The sequence below is a fragment of the Diadema antillarum genome, unplaced genomic scaffold (genome assembly GCF_040938485.1).
Source record: "Diadema antillarum isolate AM-2024a unplaced genomic scaffold, OU_Dant_1.0 scf00000145, whole genome shotgun sequence".
NCBI lineage: Eukaryota > Metazoa > Echinodermata > Echinoidea > Diadematoida > Diadematidae > Diadema > Diadema antillarum.
Window position 1 is genome coordinate 1367523 of NW_027271034.1, and position 27059 is coordinate 1394581.

At 38.5% G+C, this 27059-nt stretch overlaps 1 protein-coding gene across 5 annotated transcripts in view; it reads right to left on the minus strand.

The window, feature by feature from the left end:
• LOC139721562 (1-phosphatidylinositol 4,5-bisphosphate phosphodiesterase beta-4-like) overlaps positions 1-27059 on the minus strand; it is a 193997-nt gene that overhangs the window by 95596 nt on the left and 71342 nt on the right. For all 5 annotated transcript variants that reach the window (XM_071632882.1, XM_071632881.1, XM_071632878.1 and 2 more), the window contains one exon: positions 13303-13452. In XM_071632882.1, coding sequence (XP_071488983.1) covers positions 13303-13452 — 150 coding nt within the window. The remainder of the gene's footprint in view (positions 1-13302; positions 13453-27059) is intronic.

Here is a 27059-nt window from a genome sequence, read left to right on the forward strand (position 1 = left end):
AGCAATTCCTTTCGTGTGGTATTAACCTATACATTGAAAGAAGAGTAAAAAATTGCACCATAGGTGATAGTTACACCCAGGTTGCAATGAGCATGTATCTACACAATGTCATGTATTTACTATAACAGAAGAAATTTTTGCATATTTTTTTTTGTGAACTGAAACAAGCACAATTAAAATAAAAACATGTGACTTTATTGTTTATTTTTGTGCATGCACTGAATTTGCTTTTGAACGATGCACATACAGGCACCACGCAACATGTTTACGTTTCATCGGGTTAGGCTGCATCTGTGGTTACGAATTCTATATCATATTGTATGGGTATACATGTAGCTCTTATTTTATTTGTAGCTTCCTTCATGTTCACTAGTGTAATTAGATGAGTGAATTTGGCATCATAATGCAGACCAGTAACCTTTTACTCTAGTATGTGCTGCCAAAAGACCTTAGCCATCATGGCAGCAGTGAGTTGTTTGAAGTGCTTGCTCAATTCTTGTGACTGTCTGTGAAATAAAAAAACAGGCATAATCTGTCTTAATGGCCAAGCACAAAAAATTTATTGCGAGCAATTTCTGCTTTTAGAATTATAAAAATTGATGGCAATCATTGTGTTCATGTAATTTTCATAAGTGCTCTCTAAACGATCATGGAATTTAAAAATCAAATTAAAGTATATTAGAATGTAGCAATGCTCAATGAAATTCCAAGGAGTATAAAGGCCCATTAAGTTCTTTTGTACTTCAACATGTCTATAATATGATTCTTTGAAATATGTCCCAATAAATGCCTTATGCATGCACACATACATTACCACCCCCCCCCCCCCACATACACATGCCATAGCATACACACAAATACCATAGTATACACACATGCACACTGTAATATATACCATTCATACACACAAACACAAAGACAAAGCCATCTTGCTCAATGTACAGGCCTAAATATACTGTATATAATTCATCAAAGCACACAACACAAATATACAAACATACATACACATGCACACACAACAAATACGCAATCATACACTACCAACGCAAGCATTCACACATACAACCCATACAAGACACCATTTCTCCTCAATTCCTGCTTATGGTGTTTTTAAATAACAGGTATGTCTCTCCAGCTGCAGTAATTTTACATTCCTATTTGAAGACACATTAAGTGTTGTTTTCTTCTATTTCACCTACTCATAATGACAAAAGAAAACATATCAGAAAAATCACAATGTCATGGTGAAATTTGCTGGGTGACTTGCAATGCCAATATGATAGCTATCCACAACTTTGCCATGAAAACAGACAGTGGAGCGTGTGGGTGTTAGTGTGGGTGTGGGTGTGTTTTTTGTTTTTTGTTGTTTTTGTTGTTTTTATTTTTGATGTGCGGGTAAAGCTTGCTGTTTCTGTTTGCAGTGTGAACCTAATTACAGAAAATCACAAATTTTTGTCACACAACTTCCATTTATAGAGGTCCTGGAAGCCCCATGCTCAGTGTGCATTATAGCAGGCCAAGCTATTTTGATATCAGCTGCATGCAGCAGACTGCTAAGTCAATTGTGAATGTACATTACAGTGGTTATATGTCACCATTAAAATGTTCCTTGGTGCCATAACGCCAGTATATTTCACTGCAGTGCGAACGGAAAGGTCAAATACTGTAATTTCTAATGTTTCAATATTTCCAAACAATTTCATTTTTCCTCACATTTAAATGCATTGTGATGTTGCTGGCCTGTGAGTGACCATAACTGTTGACCAATGACAAGGTGGATAGAGTAATATACACTCTCTCCATGGTCTCTATCTTTCTCTCTCTCTCTCATTCCCTACTGAAAGGAAATAAACCTGTTGAGGACGAGTCCCGGGTATACTGTATACGCCATATATTTCGCGAGTCTAAATTTTTGCGAATTGAGACTTCCCGACGATTTCGCGAGTGGTTAGATTCGTGATCATGGAGTCCTGCACTGAATGGAGAAATGTGTACGTCACATTCATATGAGGATCAGAGTCAATATTTTCGCGTGTTTTGAATTTCACGAATAGCAGCTGACTCGCGAAATTCACTAGAATAAAAACCTCGCGAAATATTCGGCGTATACAGTACTCGGGCAAGTCCGTCCTCAACGGGTTAATAGGTTTTTACAGGCTGGAGTGTTTTGGGAAGAAACTTCTTTACAGTGTCCATGACAGGGATATAAGATGGTGTACACTCCCTAAACATTTCCTTTCATATCATATACATATTAGTTCACATCTTCAAGGGTTCACTTGCTATCAAGGTACATGATATTTTAGTTTCCCATATGATTTCACAAGATACTTCTTTGCTGTATGTATATTGTGTGTGTGCTGTGTGTGTGTTTCATATACAATATTTAAATGATTTCACTCATACTTTCTTTCTTTTCCTAACCTTAAAGACTAAAAGGGCCATGAGCATCTTTTTCATGGAATGTTGTGCTATAGAAGTATACACTATGATTATTATCATTATTATTCATTTATTTACTGCACTCACGGACAGGAGACACTATATGTTTTATATATTTCTTTTGTATATTTGTATGTGTTTACCTGAACACTCAAGTAGAATGATTCAAGTGTGCTCCTTGATGGGAGATATCATGTTTCGTCAGCAACAAAAGAAATCAATATTTTTTTAAAAATGGGGGAAAAAGTACTTGTACGTCTGTGAAGTAGGATTAACCAGTTCCCTACAAGACTCTCAAAGTCCCATTGAGTTTGTACAGACCAGCCAGGCTCCTGCAGGCAAAGGGCTAAAAAAAGATCAGTAAACAGTTTTTATCATGCCACATCCATGTCAACTTTCCTCCCCTGTTTCAGCACTGGTCATATTCTATGAGCCTGCTTTCATGCCCACGTCATACAGACTAAGAAAAGTATTGAAATAATTTGATACGGATTCTCTGTCTGAGAATTTTACGAGAAAATTAAAGTCACAAAATCCTGTGGCTGGCCAAGTGACTAACTGACCACACTGTGATTAAAAGAATACGGCCGTTATGTTTCTAACATATTATGCCAATTGGCATAAGTATATTGAGCTGCTTAACAACCTGCAACATTCTAACAATAGATAAAAGTTGGATATAAGGAGAGCAGATAATGTAATCTATTTCAATGGTATCTAAAGTCCTGAGCTAGTATGTAAGGTATGTAGTATGTCCACCTCATTACTCTATTCCAATAGAAAATCCCCCCCCCCCCCCATTTCTGAAGCTGTTTGAGTAAGCATTACATGGTTACTTTCTGATGATCCATATGGTAAAACCCTGTCTTGTTTTTCATCTATTTTGATCCAAGGAAGAATATACAGAAGATGAAAGACAAAATTCATCTGGAGGATTTTGAACCCCCTCCCCTTCCACACCCAATTGTTGCATAACTCTGATTCATAGTCTTGACATTACATAAACTACAGGGACAAACAAAGCTTCACCATAAAAACAACAACAAACCCAACAACTATGACATGTAGTCGCTGACTTCTACCAAGTCTGTTGTTTTTTGTTTTCTTTTTATTCTTCTCTAACCGCACGTATGCTTGTCACGTCTCAGTGTGGGTGGGGTGGGGTAGGCAGGGGCCTGTGTGCATTTTCTGCCCCAGGGAAGACTGTTTTCCATAGGACTGGAAGGCCACATTAATGGAATGGCAGGGGAACTAATGGAAGTGTTTTAGACAGAACATAATGACTAGCTTTAAGAAAACCCCCTTGGTAATACTGCTCTTAAGTCACATTCTGCCTAATTTGATTCCCCCTAGGATAGCATTTGGCCATCACTCCTGCTGTCTTTCTTTTTCTTTTCTTTTTTCTGTTAATAAATGTTAACAAAGGCAAAGGTAAGGTCACTTTCATGAGCATTTCTTTTCAAGTAAAAACACAAAATATATCTGACAAAAACATCCAAAATTAAACATGGGATGATATACCATGATTATACAGTGGTTGTAGACATCGTTGGGATGCCATCTCTGTTTCTGGCACAGATAATTTCAAATCCTGAGACAAGTATCAGAAGTCAGGAGAGTTTCATCACACAGAATCTCCACAGATTCTGGGATTAGTCATGAAAAGTGAGTGTTTCTTGGATTTCCCTTCATATTCTGTCAAGATGCACAATGTATGCCTTTATCTTTACCAGAGACTACCTGCTAGAGAAAATATTACAATGTGGCATGACTTCAAAAGTATATGACAGTAATAAGGAAATCTCACATTATCAACCTCATAGTAACACAATTATTTTGAACAACTACTGTAAAACGAGGAATGTTCGTGTGCATTAAAATTTTGTGAATTTCGTGAGCGGCAAAATTCGCGAAATTAAAATACACACGAAAATTCTTGCCTACACAGTATGCTTTGGATACCAGCGGCAAGTCGCGGAAATTTCATGCTACGAGAAAGGCCGTCGGCTCCAATTCGCGAAATTTTCATGCTGAGAATATATCATGTTTTGCAGTAGTTCCATATTGTAGATGTACATTTTTTGTTGTAATATATTGCACATTTTGTTTTACTTGAATGTGTATCGATAACAAACTATGTGATATTGGAAATAAAATTTCATTTGAATTAAATTGAATTGAATTGAAAAGAATGTTCTTCGGGACTATACAACATCTCGAGAAGGAAACAATTAGCCCTTTGAGGACGGGCTGATTTTGCTATAACACACATTTCCCACAGACACTTGCCCGAGTATACTCAGGACTCGTCCCCAACGGATTAAGCAAGATAGTATCAACACAATTACACGGAGATGCACATTATATGTGAAACTTCAACAAATCACATCTTATTCTCTTAAAATGAGCAGCAATTACAAAATTGGGTGAAAAATATATCTCTTCAGACCCACCACGTAGAATCATTGTGATATATAAGCACTAGTATGCATTCTGTTGTATGTGGTCTAAAAGTAACATTAATGTCTATCTTTTCATGTCTTTTACGATTGGCTTTCCAACAGAACCTACATGGATGCAGGCAGGCGGGGACACCATCACATTCAATTTCTGCCATTCCGACTGTCACCATTCCTCCACTCATAATGAAGAAATGCGAGTATCATTTTCCGTATTAGCATCAGAGTCACAGAGAAGTAAATGTCAGACGTCTACGATTACCACCTCAACAGTAACAAACAGTGTGGAGCTGGATCGTTCACATCCACTGACGGCCACTCAGAGGGTTCATCAGCTCAGATTGGAGGTCGGGTGGGGCTGAAAAGATCTAGAGAAGATGTGTATGGGGGTGGGGAGTAGGTGGTGGGGACAGGGAATGGGGCAGATCTTAAAGTCACTTTTCTGCTCTTGTCAATTTCATGCCATGTTGTCTATTTCATGCCATTTTGGGAAGCAGCTGGCCTTTACAAGCGAGTCATCCTAGGGGAAAGGTCTGAAAGAAAGCGGCTCCTTGTCAAGCGTAATAACAATTAGCACAATGAAAAATCACAACTTTCAATTTACACTCAACACAACACATGTGTGTGACAAATTAGTCTCTGGAGTGTTTGGGAAACTGGAAGGTGGTTGAGGCCAGAACATAGGAAATCATATAGGATAGCTGACAAAATGTTATCACAAGTCATTGTTCAATGCTTCTTCCATGGATAATAAGCCCTTTTTACACTTGTGTTTCTTCACCCCGTACTTTCTCTGACCCAGGACTATCGTTAATCCCATAATCAATTTTTTCAGCTTTTTACCCTTGCCAATCAAATCCCGTACTAAGCTCTTGTCCTGGGCTAAAGAGAAAACAGACCTTTTTATACTCGTATTTCTTGGTCCCGTACTTTCCAAACCACATAAATATTCATGATTACACTGTGCACTGTACAAGTACACGCACGCACCGGCAGCACTTGATTACCTCATTTCTGATTGGTCATAAGTGAGGGTTGGACTTCGTCTCCGTCGCTTAGCCCTGGATTATTTCTTTGTTCTGTTTACATTCGCTTGCTTGGCACCGCAATTGCGGGGTTTGCTAACCCTGCTATTTTGCAGGGCCAGATAGTACGGGATTATCAGTGGGGCTAGCCCACTTTGGCAAAAACAAGTGTAAACAGAAAGTGGGCTAAGGAAAGTCCGGTACCAACGGTGGGGCTAAGCCCCCCCCCCCCCCCCCTTAGCCCCACCGTTGGTACAGGACTAAGCAAAAATTTGCAAGTGTAAAAAGCCCCATAGGAGCTCAACTTACGAGACACACTCATCTCATGTAGTAAAAACCCTCTGAATGAGAGATCATAGTAGAAATCAGCAGGACTTCATACAGAGGCCACCACAACTCAGGGCAGTACCGGTGATGTGGTTGCATCAGATATTACAGTACAAAATTCCTGCAACATATCATCTTTGGAATACATAATCAGCATCCTAATAAGATACTGGGTATTACTACTACAATCACTATAAATAAAACCCAGAGTCCTGCTAAATGACCTTCCGAAATGAGGAATCGCAAACCTATTTCAATTAGTCATATCCTGTAAAACGAGAAATGTTCGTGTGCAGTTTAATTTCGCAAGAGCCAAGATTCGCGAAATTAAAATACACGCGAAAGTTCTTGTCTACACTGTTTGCATTGAATGTTAAAGGCAACTGCGAAAATTTCATGCCACGAAAATATTGTTTTACAGTACTGTAGAACCAGAAATTTTCATGTGCATTTTAATTTGGCAAATTTTGTGAGAGCCAAAATTTGTGATACAGAAATGCATGCAAAGCTTCTTGTCTACACTTAATGAATTGAATGCCAGTGGCAATTCGTGAAAATTTCATGCCGCAAATATTTCTGGTTTAACAGTAGTGTGAATGAACACATTTGAATCTTTACTGTGTCTATGTATAATTAGACTCATATTAATGTACCGCACACAAAATTGGCCCTTGAGAAATTTACAGAAGGAAAAAAAAAGAACATGTTAGTTTGAATGAAATAAAAAAAAAACCCTGATGCATGTTACACAAGTAAACACAGTGACATTTTCTGTGAACCCAGACAAAATATCTGTAACCCACTGAAAAAAAAGAAGTAAATATCTGTAACCCACTGAAGAAAAAAAAAAATCAGTAAATCCACCTACATGAACAATGCACATTCCTTTTATCTGAACATACACCATGATAGCTCTTATGTTAATTGCCTGTAACACACCCATCCTCATCTAATTTCAGCCAAGGGTAAAAGCCATGGGTGGAGGGAGAAAAATAACCCTGCAATGTTTAGTTTGTAGACTGGTTAGCCCTCGCTGTAGAATTTATTATACAGTCTGTGGTGCTTGTAGATCAATTTCATACATTCTTCAAAAAAAAAAGAACAAAAAAAGAAAAGCATTAACGTTGGAAGAGGGGATGTCTTTGAATTTGCCTCAAACTGCTTAAAATTGCACAAAGGCGCACGTACTACCGTGTGAGAGGTTTTATGTCTTCTGCATTATATATTATACATCGTTTATTCAGGGAGAATCAATTTCACTGAACCTTGGAATAGTCTACAGTACCTCTCAACATCTATGGCAGGTCTGACCAGAAGAACACCAATTTTATTCGTTGGCACAAATACTACAGTCCATCCTATAATGGATCAAAGCATGCATACTGCCATGATAAAGTTTCTTATCAATTAACTACTGCTGCAGCACCTATAATTCACAGGTGAATTAAAAATGTCTATTTGTCTTCTGCTAATCATGCCATCACTGACATTATTTTATGCTTTCTTGTACAAACAAAGCTTGTCTTTCTCTTTGGCCTGACTTATAATCACTCCTGTCATGTCGTAGAGCTGCAATTTATTTACTTAAACATATCTTTTTTGTGTAAATATGATGTATACAATGTGTATGTATACATGCACAAACACATACACACACACACACTGAGCAGCATGTTTGATACATAAGACTATATTGCAGACTTTGAGGATTTTTTTTTTTTTCAGCCAAGAAATACTGTCAGTGTTCAGTGTTGGCTTTGACACGTCAGCAAAATATCAGCATTTTACTTTTCTTGCATTTTCTTCACCTATTTTGTAAGATAATACAAGCATGGTTGTTTTATTTTCATAAAGTATTATTACTATTCCCTTCTTCTTCTTGTTCTCATCCTTCTTCTGATTCAGTTATATGTGAAAACAGATACCGCTCCACAGATCTCTTTTTTCTTCACACTCTCTCTCATCACTTCTATGTATTAGAGCAAGAAATCACGCCCTGAATACGTCACTTTAAATCACATTTAAAACTCACTTCCCTGCCCCTTGTCGCAACCTTCATCCACTTCTGCAGTCATCTCTTTAGTGTGCGTGTGTCTGTCTGTCTGTCTGTCTGTCTGTCTGTCTTTTACTGTATGCTGGTCACTCACTGCCACCCCATCCCTCCCCCCCCTCCCTCCCCTCTCCAAATGGAGGGTGTTTTCATCCTCTTGTGCTCCTCTCTTGGCCGTAATGTGATTTGTTTGATTGAGTGCATGCTGTATCTGACACCTGCCTGCTCTTCTTGAGCATTTTCCCCTCCCTTCCATCTTTCTTTTTCTCTTTCTGTTCCCCCCCCCCCCTCTCTCTTTCTTATCTCATCATCTCCAGACAACTATCTGTCTGCTCTAAAGGAGATCAGTTGATGGATGACTGCAGAGGATCACAGTATTAAAAAAGGAATTAACCCCATTTTATCTAAGTCTTCTAGATTTTAATGAATTTTCGTCTCTTCTGGCAACCCTACAAACCCACAATCTAGATAAATCATTGCAACTAATAGTGATACAAACATATCATTATTCTACGAATCCTATCTTATTCTTTTGACCAGTCTCTTAGCATTATTTTCATGCAATGATTTATATGAAAAGAAATACCCTCATTTTTAATGCTCTTACTGGCTGAACCAACACAAATGAATGTGAATCCTGCAAAATATAACAGTGCATAAATGCTGTATGACTCTTTAATTCTATTTTTTTTCTCAGCTTTTGACTATGCCATATGTGAATATTTACATGTCAATTTTTAAGCTTCTGTGTACAATGCTGCACGTAGCCATTGAATATTCAAATGTAACATTATATCACACTGACTTTCCTCACACAATGTTCATTAAAGTGATAAATCTCTTCTCAACTACCACTTTCTCCTGATCTTCAAATTTTCATAGTTTCATAGAGCCCCATAATCTAATTAGGTCAGTGCACTGCTCTGCCATTTTGTCAATATTCACAGTTTATTCAAATTCTAGGGACACACCTCAGCTCCTGTCTAGATGAAGGAATAAAGATAAACAAAGAAGGCCCTAATTCATGAAGGTGGTACAATCTTTGTCCATGGTTTAAACCATGGACAAAGACTGTAGTTTTGTATGGGGCACCAAATGTCGCATGGCCTATTTCATTGCAAAATCAGTCATTTCGTCACGAAATGTCAAACTTTCGTCGAAGAAATGATCATTTCGTAATGAAATAGGCCATGCGACACTTGGCACCCCATACAAAACTACGGTCTTTGTCCATGGTTTAAACCATGGACAAAGATTGTACCACCTTCATGAATTAGAGCCATAGTGTCTCAAAATGGCTTTCCTTCTTCACCCCACATGAAAGTGAGAAGAAAATAAAAACAATACCAGACCACTTGCACTACAGAAAATGTGGTGATTATTTTGTAAATCTCCTCACCCATAAACTGGTTTCTTACTTTCTTGACATAAGTGATTACAATCTGTTCTCGTTCATTTGCAAGTTTGTTTGTTTGCTTGTTTTTATCTCTCTCTCTCTCTCTCTGAGGTGTAGCAAGGGCCCTGCAGCAGGTACTGAGTAGTTGGTTTTGCAGATACTGTATACGCTATAATTTTCGCGTACATAAATTTTCGCGAATTGCCGCTGTCACACACTTTCGCGAGTGGTTAAATTCGCGATTGGGGGACCAGAGAAAATATGAAGTGGCAAAGAAAGTGTGAATTTTCAACTTACTAGCAAATAAGAATGATACTAGTTATACACTGCATGAAAAAACTTACCAAGCTCTGCGAACTAGTAAGTTAGAATTCAACATTTTTGAAGTGGTTAAGTCCATCGCGCTAGATTTCTGACGAGTGGTCCCCTTGCGATAATGGATTGGCTCTCTACAGTATTCGTAAGTAGACGTGGACGTGCGTAAACGTAAACAAGCTGAGCCAGTATGGTCTGTTCGGTAAGCCGTGACATGGTATACTAGTACTGAAATGTTCGTATCATCAAGGCAAGGGATTCATTTTGGAAGGTAATATTTTCGCGTGTTGTTAATTTCGCGAATAGCTCCCGACTCGCGAAATTTGCGAAAACAAAACCCACGCGAAATATATAGCGTATACAGTAGAGTCATATATCATGATTATGCTACCTTCTTAAATTTGCTCATGATTTTCAGTTACAATAAACCTTCCAAGTTGCTCCGTCACCATCCCTTTGTATCTTTTGAATTAGATAAAATGTTGGTATACAATATCATTAGCAGATGGCTCAAATTCCTTTTCTTGCCCGTATGAATAACTCTTTAAACCCTAGTCATTTATTACAAATGGGTGTGTTTTCTCATACACATATTTATATTTCATTCTGCTGAGAAGGCAGGAACTAAAACCTTCATTAATGCCAATTTGAGGGTGATGAAAAGTCTATACATAATCATATTGTTTAAATTTGAATTTGATGAGCTGTTAAAGAATTGATCTCAACTGATGAATTTTCATTTTGCAGCATCATTAATTCTGACATGCGACTGATGAATGAAATATCCGACCTTTAAATGTGGCTTTCCACACTCTTAATTTGATGGAAGCTGAAGCTCAGAATGTAATTTGTGTCACTGTAGCTGATGAGAGGGAATATATACGCATTTGCTTCCCTCTCTACCTTTGGAGAGATATGACCAATTGGATGTCACATCATCTCAGCTTGCCTGGTCTCCGTCTGTCTGCCAAACATGCCATTAACATTGCCACCTGATTAGTCGCACAGAGCACCGAAGCAAGTAATGTTAATTTTCCTCCAGTGCTGCAGGAGTGCCATTACAGCCAAATTGGCGATGTCTCTCCTCTGTCAGAACCAATTCAAATGGAAACATCTCTTACATCATTAACTCATAACAGATAATATCATTCGAGCGGGAGTGCATACTACATGCAAAAGACAGGCATGAAGACTCGGGGTGAATCCTCATGACAAACTTACACATTTCCTTTTTTTTTTCCTTTCTTTTGAAATCTTATAATATTGTTGTTTAAAACACACGAGTTTGTGTTGCTATGTGTGATATATGGCAAATCAATATATTGATGTCCTGATCGTCATCCGATGACTTTGTTCTTTTTTGAGTAATTCATTCAAACTTTGTAATTTTTTTTTTTTTAAGGGGGGAATTTGATAAAGCTGCAAATGCACAATTTATCAAAAGGTAAGATTTATGTTAGACCAATATATATATCAGATGTATCTGGCTCACCTGCAAAAAGAAAAGTGTGTCTTATAGCACATTCTATTATGCTTTAATTTCTTCAATTGTCTAGAGCTTGTGAGGTAAAATTTGTGAATACAACTTACCCTATCCATTTACTTTTTTTTTGTAACAAAATGTTCATGATTATATACTAACATTATTGAGTATATAATGCATCTTTGCTCCACAAATTTTTGTGTGTGATTGTACTATATTTTTATATATTTAGAATACACATACACTGCATTTTTTAGCATGTTTGGTACACTTATATTCTTTGCTGAAAATGACATAAATAAATGAACAGAAAATGAATGAAATCTCTCTTCGGCAACCTATCATGTTTTCCTTTAAATCTCTGGTTGCCAGAGGGCAACACTAGCAGTGCTATCTACATTGGAGTATGTTTTGATATAAAAGAGTGTCTCTCCCCTGCTAATCAAATTTGAGATGGTACGAACACAATAAAGGTTCCTCAATTGCGTTTTTTTTCTTTCTTTTGAACAGTTTCACTACTATCATTCTTTAAATGCTGACTCTGTACCACTATCAGTCTGACCACACCCAATGCTGATTATGTACACACTAAAGTACTGTATGTGCATTCAGTGTATTGTGAAATCACTTATCAAATGTGTACGGTAAAAGTGGAAATTTTCATGCAGGTAATTTTCTGTGCTATGCTAGGTAAGATGAATATCAGATGTTTTTAATCATGCAGAATCGAGACTTTAATTAGTGGTACATACCGCAAGCAAAAATATTTGCGAATTTTATTTTCATGCTAGTTTTTTAGCCATGCAAAATGGGTGAAAATTTCCACACCATGAAGCGACTTTCACTTTTACAGTATGTAAGTGTTTTTATATTCAATTAACTGATGGGTACTGTGACAGCACAATGTTTTCAGTATCATAAGGGAAGAATTCTCTATGAGAAATGGCAAGCTTTTGGTATGTATCTAAATATGTTGCTTCCAACATCTGTACTAGAATGACAATGTAGTGTAAGATTTTGCTGAATACAGTGTTTGTTAGTTAGCAATACCACAATTCTAGAATATATACAATGACTCATATTAAATCACTAAAGAAAACCAATTTGTCAGTATTCATCCATCATCACATCCACTCACTAATCACAATCTATTACTCCATCTACCCATATCAAGTCATCTATCACTCCACCCATCAATCGGCCAACAGTTTATCTACACCTTTCTATCCAGCAAAATATCAAGTAATCCGTTCACCTAGACCTATATCCGCTCATCAATACATCACACCTATTCAGCTATCCATTCATATTACCATCCATCCATCTAAATATCTATTCCATCATCTACTCATGTACCCCACATCAATCCATTTATCCATCCATGTACCAACACCAACATTTACCATCCAATGACCAACAGCTCAAACTTGCCATCTATTCATGAGTCTATTTAGCCATCCATTTACTCATCTGTATATCTATCAACACATCATCCAAACTATCCATCTATCCATTCACATTTATATCCTTTAATCTCTCTATCCATTTGTCCATCTACCCATCACTCTACCAACCCAGCACTTTATCTACATGTACCTGCATCTATCCATCTATCTATCCATGTATCCAATGGCTGACAGCTTATCTACTCGTTTATTCATCAGTCTATCCAGCCAGCCATTCACTCATCCCTATATCCATTCATCAACATACCAACAAAGACATTTAACTCTCCATGCACATTCATCCATCTATTTATCCATCCATTCACCAATGTATCTTCCCTTAATCCCCATCTTTCTCACTTGCGCAATCTCCGGGGTGCTGGCCACCATGTGCATGTAGTTGATGTTGACAAAGTCCAGCCCACTGCAGATGGTGATGGTCCTCTCTTCCACGCTGCCCCGCCCACATGGATCCACAATTGACCCCACCTTGGCCAGGTACCCGACATCCTGGAGTGGGGGAATGGAAAGAATAGGAGATAATCTAGGTTAAAACCAGAGACTCCACACACAATGATACTGAGTCAAAACATAAATGATAGCAGACAAAACCGACAAACAAGATGGCTCAAGGCTCTGCTATCTGTTCACATCCTTTCTGTGGTAAATAACCTGCTTGGACCTGTGCGTACATTCACAATTTTCATATTCCTAGGCACCTCAGTGATCACCACAAACACAATGTTCACTATGCTGACAAGCTTTCTGATATATTGTAAAACTAGAAACATAAGCTGCATGAAACTTTCACGAATTGGAGCAGACAGCCTTTTTCATGGCATGAAACTTTTTCCAAGTGCCAACTGGCATTCAGTGCATTGTGTAGACAAAAACTTTTGTGTGCATTGTGTAGACAAAACTTTTCACATGCATTTTACTTTTGCGAATCTTTGCTTCTCTCACAAAACTCACAAAAGTTTTGTGCATGCATTAATTTCTGGTCTTGCAATGGAGTGTTTCTTTGGTAAGATGTGCAATTACTTCTGGCAAGATAATGTAATATGCTAAAAAGCCTTTTGGATGAATTACTTTTTTATGTATGTATTTTGCCTGCAACCCAGTGTTCTGCTCAAGGTTTGTGATTCTTTTATTTTGTAGAACGTAGATCACATATCTTGCTCTCCATCCCGTTTCTTTTTCACCCATCTTCTATGGTTAAAATCTCTCGTCCCTGAATTCAGACACAAATATTAATACATTCAGTGACATTTCCGTTCATCTCAAGGTTCATAAATTATTCACAAGCTTGGCCATTCCAAATGTGAGCATAGCCATGTATGTGGGTCATAGTAGCTAACACATGGTAGTGAGAGAGGGTTTTCAATAAAGACATCTTGCACTCAGACACAACATCGGCCATCTTTTGTAAGTGTGTGCTTTTATAGAGATGGGACGGGCTATCCTTCCAAGAGGAAAAACATACAAAAGCTCTCAAAAAGAGCAAAAAAACAAAAAACAAACATGATCATTAATTAAACAACCATGCACACATGATCAATTTATGAAGGCAACTTGATGATTCTTTTCGACCCCATGCTTTTTCCAGGTTTAGCACAAACTAAAATTTGAAGATTAACTAAAGGAACGTGTAAATCAGACACTTAAATACCTGTTACAGCCAAATATGCATTACATGCTCACTTTTTTTTAAAGGAAGGAAATGACTGCTCTCTAAAATCAAATAATGTCAAAATATTTTACAAATTTAAGCACAACTTGTTGAGGACGTACTGATTTTGCTGCAACACGCATTTCCCATAGACGCCTGCCTAAGTTCAGTCGGGACTTGTCCTAAACAGTTTAGATATTGTCTGAATTTGCAATAACAAGAAAATATTTTACCTTGGAAGTGACCCTCATTAGCAATCACAATACTCTTTTAAAACTGAAAGCTCAATTCACTCAGAAGAAGTACCTTGGCATTTATTACAGGAAAAAAAATGTTGCATTTCTTTTTTTTTTTTTACATGATGTGCAGTGAGATTGAGGAAGCACTTGAATCGATAACAAAACAATACACTACAAAAAGACTTTCAGTTGATATGAATATTGAATTTTCAGCCAAAATGATTTTCTGTTTGACTGTTGAGAAAAACAATTCCATTCCTTAGATACACTTTGATGGAATTCTGATGTCTTACAGGGTTGGATACTGCCTTTGATGGGAGGAAAATACATGAAATAATTATTGAGAAAGCAGCAGGAAGGTAAATATTTCAGAGGATAAGTCTGAATACATGCTCTTGATATATCATGAACGATAACTCTAGAAAACAAAATGGCATAAAAGTACCGACAGAGATTAATGCACTGATGAAAGTAATTGGACATGGTTGTCATGTGCATACTGATTTACATCACTGTCTCTGTAGAAATTCACAGTGCAATGTACGCACTATGACAATGTGAAAAGTCAGGCTAGCTGACGCCAGATGGAGCGTGACACACATCATGGTCCAGTCTGTCCTTCTGTTTGAAAGGTAATGTCAACTCTTATGTGTCAGCCGTGGGGGTCGGCAGGGGGCAGGGTAGGGGGGCAGGGTAGGGGGCGGGGGCAATGAAAACATCAAACCATTCTGAGAATTTAACCTTCTCAACTGCAAGATACAGAAAGCATGTCACTTGAGTGGTGGTGGGTGGACATACATGTATTGGTGACATGTCAATGGCTTGGAATTACAGCAGGAATTATTGTAGGCACTGTGTATAATCCATCACATGGCACATTGTATTCAACACATGCATCAGGATGTCTTCCAGATTTAAACCTTGATTACAATTGTCATTTCTATGGCAGTCAACCATTATTTCAAGGGAGGCTTTTACCAGAAACCATCTCTTGATCCTATTCATAGGCCAAAACATGCCATAGAATCTAAGCTTCAACATCATGATTGCCAATATGCATCCAAGTGTTGAATCTCCCAGTCAATAGGAAACAGTTTTAATCAGACTTTGTGACTGTCCTCAGATGGGAAATGCTGAATTTGGGCCAAGGATTATGCAAGGTATACATTCTATGCATGTGTGATTGACCATGGGATTCTTGTTAGATTGAAGAAGTCAGATATCATGTATTTCAAAAAATGTATTTCAAACTTTAAGGATGAAAATTGAATAAATGCATTCATACCTTCTCCCTAAGGAGTAGAGTTCAGAAATAAATTTGTCTAGTATCAATACTTCTAACAATATGCTATGTGCTATTACATGCATTTGCAATTCAAGCTATTTTCACGGCATAGCTACGATCAGAGCTTGCTCTCTGCTGAAATACATGCAGGTGAAGATGCTGATGCACAATAAGCTTGAATGTTTTATAATGCAAACATGTATTATATTTCAATGTTGTATGAAATTCTTCTGAACAGTTTTTCTATACAGTCATCCTAGAGCCTGCCCTAGGTTCAGCAAAGGCTGGTTCAAGCTACAGCTGCATAATGCAAGATGAATTCCCCATGAGAATGAAAGTACAAAAGCATGTAAACTCAATTCCACGGTAGCTGTTCACCAAAAATGTGATGAATTTGCAAGCATTGTAAATCTACCCGAAGCCTTTTCTAAATAGTACTCCCTTTTTTTAAATCTGGTTTGTCTTATCACTTGGGCAAAATCAGAGTGAACTCAAAGAAAGCTGGTGCTGTGTCATCACTCTGCCACTATTTTTGACATTCCCTGGACTGATCAGCCTGGCTCTAAGTCTACAAACATGGTGTAGTTCACAGGTAAACACATGTAAATCAAATAAACGAAGACAAAAGAGTTTTAGGGTCACATGGAATCAATCATTTCCAAACAGCAGATTAGCAGTATGCCAAACCATATCTCAGGTACGTCATATTGCAAAACAGACATAGTACGATGGAGGCAATGAAGACAAAATGAACAGAGCACAATCTATATTAATAATTTGCACACCATTTAGAAAAATAATTGCATCTACATATCCTGCTTTGGTCAATTGATCTGGTTGATGTTGATACGATTCAATAATCCTTTCAAGTTTTTTTCAATGTATGAAGTTATATACAGAAGTGAAGTGGTGCTCAGTTCATATCATCATTAGATATCTGACATCTCTTTAGTGCCTCATTAATGCTACAAGACTGATCACTCTCTGTTGTCAAAACATGAAAATATAACGCAAAACACTACGAGTTGCTCTCTTGGATAGGTTGAAGTAAGTCTCAATACAGCATCAGATTATATGTGACCCGCTACAACAAAAGGATCCAAAAGTCGAGGGAGGACAATTTTCTGAACATGGCATGACATTATTCCCTTACTCTTCTTCTTTAATTTCATATATAGCACAACTCATAAAAGCACTCAGTTGCGGAGATATCGATGATTTTATGAGCGCATGTCAAGTGGTTGAGGAAATCAGAGTTTCGAGACAAACACCTTCAAAGTGTTCCTTCCAACGCTATCATGATCAAGGGAAAGTGAGACAGTTTTCCCCGCTTGACAATAGAAGGCATGTTCCTAGCGACCTCCGCGATGTTCATTCAAGCTTAGCGCCAGCGGTCTACGCACGACCAATCAGTAATCAGGATGCCACGCACTGACCAATAAGATCACTCCCTCATTGCTAGGGGCGGAGTCTGGCTGCCGCACTAAATCCAAATCTTCAGACACGCTTCTCTTACGTCGAAAGTCAGAAAAATCATGGCCCAGAAAAACGGCAATTTCTTGCCTTTCCTTTGACCATTTAGCTTCGAAATTTCGGCAGACGATAGATAAAACATTAGACTACAAAATTATGCCAAAAACAGAAATCCAATTGTTTTGACTAATTTTGATGATGCGACTTCAAGCTTGATTTTCTCGGCTCAGCCATCAGCGACTTTAGGATCCTTTTGTTGTAGCGGGTCACATACATACCATAAACTTGCAGCTAGTATGGAATTCAAACACTAGTTCCATTAACACAGACAAAAAGAGGGATAACAATTGCCATCCAAATACAGAGATTTTCTTGTACCTATTCAAACAGACAGAAATATTTCATTAATTGCCAATCGAGATAATTTGTCGAAGAAACTTTGCATGCCTGAAATCTGATGAAATTGTGATCCTTGTCCTTGTGTTCCTGTACTGTTCAATCATGCATATTTGAATGACGGGCTAAAAAATTTCAACATTTTTTGATTTTTTGCTCCACCATTCACACACTCACCATGCTGTACATTATTGCATTATTTCTCAAATTATTATGACACATGATGTAATTCCGAAATAATCACAAGATTTCTTGGGATTTGGATGGTGATGTGATCTCACTATTTGCTGGGATTTTTATGTCCACACAGATCCCATTAAGTCATGTTAGCATGAATCCCATGATTTGTGTGTGTGTGTGTGTGTGTGTGTGTGTGTGTGTATGTGTGTGTGTGTTTCTCAGTCTTTCTCATTGTTACCCAGAGAATTTGGTCTTATGGTTTTCACAGTCAATTCATCTTGCCAATATTTGCAAGCCTTGCGTGCACAATATGCAAGATGATGCTGTAACAACTGACTGTCATATATAAAATTTTAAAACTTGAGTTGCCAATGTGATATGAGGCTTTGAATGATTAATGACTGTGCTAAGATAAAATCAAAGCCTCTTTCTGGTTGCCAGATAATGACTATAGTAACATTAAGAACTCACAAAACTCCAGCACCATGAATGTGTAGTGTACACATGTAGGTAAATGTGTAATATAGAGTGTAATCTCTATACTACACATTGACCATGTTTTCATCTACCCAAGATATCATAGAGCAACTGTAAACTTGTTCAAAGAATTATCAGAGCGTACAGTATGCAGACCAAGTAATAGCATTTGAGGGTTTTTTTCAACTGCTCTTTTCCATAACGAGGAATATTGAGAAGTGCACTACTTTGGCATTGTTTTGCAGACAAATAAGTATAAAATAAAAAAGGAGAAAAATATTCCAATTTTTTCTGCATGAACAAACCCTGAACGACCACTCACGCTAATGTCCAATTTTCTAGGATCATAAATCAAATGTGATCTGTGGTCTCTCCTGTTGTTCTCTGACATGACCAGACAAATAAAAGAAATGCATTTATAAACATAATTGATGCTTGTGTATGTCGACCCTACAAAAATGAATTGGAAAGCCTATAAGTAATAGCAGACAAGTTATAAATGACTGCATTGCATACGGTAATTGGTAGGCATTTTCTGTACTGCAGACACTGGAAAGCTCAAAAACTGTCAGCACGCACACAGAAAACGGTATGGTTAGGATGAAGAAGACTCCACTGGATGTAAAATGAGGTTGTTTCAGGGTCCCTGGGAATGGGGTAATCTTGACACTGGAAAGCAGCCGTGTGGGAGTAGGGGGTGGGGTTGACGCTTGAGTCTCGTCAGAAATCCAGAGGATTCTATTGAGCATAAAGGTCAGTCCAATCCATAAAAGCATTAGGGAACACAACATCATCAGTAACGCACATGCCGCATCACGCCAAGTTGCAGGAATGAAATGCCACCTTCTCAGAGTGCAACCAACATGCATGCTGGTTTATTATATGTACATGCCTGGCCAAGCAAAGATCATTTGGAATGAATTTTATGGGGGGGTTTTTCTGCCGTATTGATTAAACCCCACTTTTGTTTGTTACAGTCTTCTGACTATATTCAGTAATCTGACTATATTAGTCAACATCTCGCACAGGTGTAGAGGTTAGTTGGTTTAGACACTTATCAGTTCTTCATTAAATTGGTAAGGGTTCGAGTCCCACAAGAGGGAATTACATTTTGATCTTAACTGAATTAGAATCCATCTTGCCTTTCTCTAGTCAAGAATGTTTGCCATGTCATCACACAAGGAATTTTTAAGGAATGCTCCAGTGTAAGATGTTTTATTTTGCAAGAGTTGTTTTGACCATACACCTATCAAAAAGGTCGATATTATAGGATATACATCATTGGATTGCTCATCACTTACATGCTTGTTATAAACTTGTGTTTTTAATGCCACCACTGCTACAATTACTGGTACAATGTACTTAGTATTATGATAATGATGCTCATGACTAGAGAATTTCATCATTGGATGCAACAGCATCATTACCACCAATTCATAGCTTATCTGGACATAATTGGCATAATCTAATCTTCTTTTGATTTGATTTGCTCATTTAGCAGCATCCCATGGATCATGTTCTGTAAAACTATGGAGTGTTAGTTACTTCCAAAACTGAATAGTTTTGTAGAATTTTTCACCTACAATGTTTTCCCTGAATATCACCTGAGGATGCATCAATCTTATATGCGTTTTCTTTCTTTTTTTTTCTACAGAAATTTGCTTTCCGACTTCTGCAAGACTAAACACCTGTGAGTATCTAAAATTATCTCATATACACCTGCCTTCCCTGCCAGACCTCCATAACCTTACAGAACAAGTTGGAACAGGTTGTACATAAATTTATGTATATTTGAAATGAGTCACAGATCTGGCTTCCATTTCTGCATGTTGGTATTAAAATACACCATCTGCATCAAGAGGCCAAGTGGAGGGGAAGAGAAGGCTACTAGATGGTGGTATCAACGTAAAATGGCACAAAGACCTTCTCTTTTCTCTCCCTTCGAGAGGATATTTCCTGATCCATTTTGAGAATTGTACAAAGAGTAAAATCCATGCTCACAAAGCACTCAGCTATGAACAACAAGTTAATATTTTATGAATAATTTTCTCTTCAAAGAGAAAAAAAGAATTACTCAATGTTGAGACATACATTTTCTTGTCTACATCATACAGTAAATAAGGATCAAAATCATGAAAACATATTACACATCTACAGTTTACAAATTGTCATTAACTAGACCAAATGAATACTACCTTTTCTTAGCTCAGTCAATTCCAAGTTGCTACTTTTTAGTGCAAATTGGTATTGTAAAGTACATGGAGGTACAGACACGCAGAGTATAACACAAATGAATAATATCTACAAGTTACAGATGTATGTGTGAATGCGTATACCTATCTCTTTCTCTGACTCTATCTATCATTCAATGTCTATCTATCTAGATATGTACACAAAATACATACAAGTGTATGCTCAACAATCAGGAATAGATAATTAAATCTTCTATTTAATATGTACGACTACCAGTGGTTACATCAACAAAGCATAAGCACAGACACATCTTTCCTCAAAATCTATTTCTGCAGCTCAGCTGGCTCAGGGAGGGAAAACTGTGATGTCATATGGAACAGATTGAACATTAAAAAGGACAATTTATGCCCAAACCCAGCCAAGGCGATGATTAGCAGACAAACCCTCTGCATATCGCATCAAGGCAGGCTAATGGGAAACGCGACAGTTGAGTAGTTCCCAAGGAACTCTGAGAGAGAACGAGGAGAGAGACGGGAAGGAGTATCGGAAGGAGAGAGAGAGAGACAGACCACTCAAAGCTCCCTGGAAAAGTATGAAAACAGTCAGCAAGAGGTATACTGGCAGAGAGAAAAAAAAAGAGATGAAAGCAAAAGAGAGAGAGGGATAGGGAGAGATGGAGCGAAAAAGAGAGAGAGAGTGAGAGCGAGAGATAGCTGATGACGTCAAAATGTCAAACAGAGATGCCTTCCCAGAATGCCGTATAAACAGTTCCCTGGAACAATCTAACATTCATATGACCTACACTTCCCTTCCACGCTAGAGCATTCCCTCAGCCTTTACTAACCCCCCCCCCCCCTCATACACCACAAATTTGCTCTCCTTTACTTCCTTTCATATACCAGAATATATGGTTATGTCTGATGGATCACAATGTCATTTGAAAGACAATTTCTACTAAAATGCTCTATGAAATTTTTATGTCATCTAGGTATTGCTTCCTTTCCTTGTATCCCCTTCTTTCTATAATCTCTCAACTTGTCATGGGCACTCCTCCAGGAAACGATGACATACAAACATATTTTATTGCCATCTATCTAGCGCATTAAGCCCAAACTGTAATTACATCTGCAAGCACTCACATATGCCTCTTTGTTCCACCATTTACAAAAGGAAAAAACTGCTTTGCTCTATCTGATGCAAATTCCCAAACACACTGTACGTATATTTTGTGCTCTGTCATCAAGCGAGCATAATGTGCTCATATCTAGCGGAACATCAGTACACATAACGCAGATGCTTTTAGAAATCAATGATCTGGTATGGGTTGGGCTAAGACTACACATCTGTGTTACCGTTTAAAGCTCTAGAGTGGAAGTGTTTGCATGCTTTCTGTGTGCTCCCATCTTTTGTGTCTTTATTATCAGGTGCCAATTCCTTTCTTTTCTTAAGCAGCACTTGCCATTTGCGTGCTCAAAGCTACTACTCAGCTGAGCATGCACCTGTAGCAATATGACACAGTCTCGCACCTTTTGATGTCATCTGATCTAATATATCGCAGCACATCAAAGCCTCATTTCATTCCCTATTCTCCCTCTCAGCCAGCTAATTCAGGAGCAGCAATCCCGTGCACTACATATCGGCAGACCAGGCCACCGGATAAAAAGGAAAAATGGTCTCCTCTCGAGCACAGGCTTGGAGTCTTTAAGCTCTGAACAGAGAGGAGGAACCCATTTCGGGACGGCAGGGCGGCGGTGTGACGTCAACTGAATCTGAATTTGATCAGCAGTCTCCGTCATTGACAGAGTCCACCAGGCCACGACTGAGGAAAGTCAGTGTGTGTACCAGCCAACAACGACAGATGATGCTACCTTTCCCATACACTGCTCAGTATGTGGTGGGTTGGCAGTAAGGTGGAGGGAAGAATCCACACACTCCAGCAGCCTCTATCATCGTGAATGAGCTAGCACTGCACAAGTTGGGACTCCTGTGTCTCCAAAAAGGAATATCCCCATATATATCCTCTATGAATGACCACCAGAAATATCATATTACAAGAAAGAAAATCAAACCAAATGGAAGATGGTAATGACTTCTGACAAATGCCATTCTGGTCCCATGCAGCAAATACAATATTGTAGAAGAGTTTGGAGCATTACTGGAGCAAAGTCATTGGTGACCCCAAAACAGATATTTTGATAATGGCATAGAACAGCGACTTTTATGCATTTTATGTCTTCAGACATTTTTACCATATAGATTAGGAAAACTACCCCCCCCCCTCGCCCCCAAATTCAAGTAGAGACTTTTTTCTTTCTGTGCATCTTAAAGGGTGTGCACAAATATTTATTGGACGTTAAGTCTGTGAAACTGCCAGGAAATTTCTTCTTCCAGGAAACTGCACAAACTATTTACATTTTGGATATAAAATCATAATTCATAAAACAATGCAGATATGAACTAACAGCATGATTAGATATTTGAATCATCTGCCAACAGGTGACAGCATGACACTGTCAGGTCGGTGACTGTGCAATAAAGAATCATTGTTTGCAGAGCAGTGATGAGATTCGAAGACGTTTCTGATATCATTGTGTGGGATTGTTGTAGAAAGGAAACTAGTGCTCTCTGACATAGCTTTGAACAATGTGAACCTGAAACAATATTTGACTCCATCACACACAATTCACTCTAAATGCAAATAATGCTGTATGCGGCTTTGTGCATGCCTGTGTTTACCTTGCCTTTATAGCTCCATGAAACTGGAGATGAAAATTTCACTGGGACAAATCCATAATAGACATTTGAGTGGTTGGGCAGATTGATTTCTTGCAAATTCCTAAAAGCCCTCAATGTATGTTCCTAATCTGTATGCTGAGAAGCCTATGTGATATACCAATACATTGTAAGTGGGTCACACACACACAAAAAAAAAGAATGTATGAATATGAATCTGATCAGAAATGCAGCATGCAATTTACCTTTAGTCTGTCTTGACAAGCTGTTAAAAGCATGCTCAGGTGTGAGCATGCCATGATATTTAGGGACTTCAATCTTTCTTTTTAGTTTGTTCTCACAGGTAAAAAGTCACAGATATAACAGACACTGGCAACCAATGTTTATAGAAGGAAACCAAAGAGTGTCTTCCCAGAGCTAGAGAATATAAATGTAGTTTGCCAGCATTAAAATCTGAATGAACAGGCTGAGATTTCAGACTACCATGTCAAGGGAGTTGGCAAAATATACTGAAGGGTCCCTACATAACCCATGGTTATTAGAAGGCAGAAAGAAAGTCTGTGTGTATGCATGAGAGATAGAGAATACCTTGCCCCAAATTCTCAAGCATCCAGGGATAGGCATAATGTGTGGTGGTAATAGGGTTGGGTCGGAAGGAGGGAGGGGGGTGGGAGAGGAGGAGAACAGGAGGGGGAAGAGGAGTTTGGAATGGATGCATCTGGGGAGAGAATGGGAAGGGAGATGGGGAGGGGGAGGGGGAGGGGAATGGGAAGAAGAGTATGGAATAGATGCATAGGAAGAGGAGGAGAGACCAAAAGGGAAGCTGGGATGGGGATGATTGCAGCTTGCGGTGCCTGAACTGCATAAATAAACATTCTCAGGCGGAATCATGGCCCTAGCTTCCTCTGTTTACTTTCCATTGTAAACTTTTGAGATTGCACATTCAAAAGAATGGATTTCCATTTTATGACCTGCCCACAGAGATCAGTAACATGTACAGATAGCTCATTGAAAACCATCCTTTCAAAAAAGAAACAAAGAATGGTATGATTTAGGAAGTATATCACCCTGATGTAAATGTATACAGCCTCTAGCTGTTATGCAAGGTGAAAGTTTTCGTTTAAACAAGAGATTATGCAACTGCCATCTATTCACTGTTTAGATGCGCATAGCAAAGAGTACATTCACATGAATGACTGCCTATGAGGTTACTGAATAAATATCTCCTTTCTTTCATAGGCTAAGGCAAAATAATATTACATATTCTTAAAAAATATTCATCTGCAGGGAGGGGATAAATATTTTGAGTGATATAAATGGTATAAAGCAAAGGGAATGCAAGTCACACTAGCTTTAACACAGGCATTGATGATGCAACAAATCCAGTCCAAATTTTATAAATTGTACAAGTTACAATACCACTTGTGCAGCTTAACCCATTGGAGACTAGCTCCAAGAATACTAAGGCAGGTGTCTATGGAAAACATGTGTTATAGCAAAATTAGCCAGTCCTCAAAGGGGTAAGCAGATATTTTACAGTGTCATGACCTTTGACCAAGACTTCATCATACAAACATGCATTTCTTTCTTTGATGTAAAAAGACTTGTTTAAAATTGAAATGAAGCGACTGCCAGACATCAAATGAACAGCATTGTACAGCATTCTAAATCTGACTTTTACACTACCTTGTATGACTTCAAAGCTGTACAGTTGCCCTTTACCATGCATTGAATAACTGTCATATCACAGCTAAACACACTTCTCTATTTGCAAAGAAGGCTATGAGAATTGTGAGCCCTTTTATAGAGAAAACTGCTGTGTGAAAGAATATTTGCGCACATGAGGAAACTTCAGCACATAATGCCCTGCACTGTGTAATAGCATCTGGACAATGGATGAAAGCAATCAAAGAATCACAAAGCAATCAAAGAATCAGTTAAGCTTGTGCCAGCCAGAGCCAAAAGAGAACACTTACAATGAGGCTGGAGTGAAACAGGGAGGAAAAACACTTTCACATCTTCCTGAGATCACAAGCCGTCACCATGGCAACAGTGAATGATGTATTCATCTCTTCCCTAATAAGAGCAAATTGAAGCTTTCTGGAAAAGCATGAACTACCTCCAACATATAACTAATGGCTCTTCAGACTGTTCAGTATGTGCTCCCCTTATCTCTTAATTATGCGAGCCAAGCACATTATGTAGGAATTGTTATCAGGACAACATGTCATGTTAAGATAGGACACAGGGGAAATTGCTAGGACTACTTGTTTTATCAACTGGTTATGCATGTTTGTTTGGCTTGTTCTGAATAAGGTCAACTGTCATCTCATTTTTCATCTACCCTTTTAGCTGTCTAATGCATTACTAGTATGCAAAATGTCACTTATGTGCATGATATGGGGGGGGGGGGGAGATGAATGCGTGTAATGGTGAAATATACAGCCCTTTAGTGAAGATTTCATTTCCGTAATTCATGAAAACACAAACATGAAATTACAGATGAGTCAAGGAAAATAGATAATGTTGCAAAAACCTGTGTCTGTAGTCACAATGCATTCACATATTTCATATTTCTTGCCTGATATTTTAGTAAGTTGTGTTTTCTGAATGTCCATAAGACCCAAAGCCCCAGTCACATAGACATGCCGGATCACCCCGGATCTGATCCAGGGTGATCAGGGGAGAGATCCGTGTTGACACCTTTGGCATCCTTGGACATCTGGGAGGCCAACACGACAACTTTTGGAGGTCAAAGACATCCGCTGTCATCCAAGGACTGTCGTGTTGGCAGAGCAATCTGGGATGGTCCGTGTGGCTGCCGTGTAGCTGCCGTGTTGATTCGTGTAGATGCCGTGTTTGTCCGTGTAGACGCCATGCTCTTCCGGCCTTATCCGTGTAGCTGCCGTGTTGATACTGTGTGTACAGTCATATCAGCGCTCATCGACACTCCATCGAGGTCGAAACTATCCCGGATCTCCCCAAATCTCCCCAGATCATCGTGTAGATCCTTGAGGATCCCTGTTTATATGTGACTGGGGCTTTAACTGCAGTCTCATGACACATCATTTAAATGTATGTGGGATTTGGTCTTAGTATCAGTCTAGAAAGTGTTCAATACACAGCTGTAATTGTGCATGCTGGGATTCAGCTCCATGGAGCAGTAACCCTTTTAGCTCCTTGACTGCCCACGGCCATCACTCGAATGTGTCTGTGTGTATGGGTGTGTGTATGTTTGGGGTGTGGTGTATTAGTCTTTGACAGCCCTATGTCCTATGTCATACCTGTACCACCTTACTCTGCATCCTAATCTCCATGACAACACTATCACATTGTCTATTAACCCATCCAAACTGGTGAAATTTACTGCCTCCTTTGGGGAGCAGCAGGAGATGACACTGTAGGAAACTCCTGGGTACTGAAGGCTTAAAGGACAAGTCCACCTTCATAAACATATAAGGATTGAGAGAAT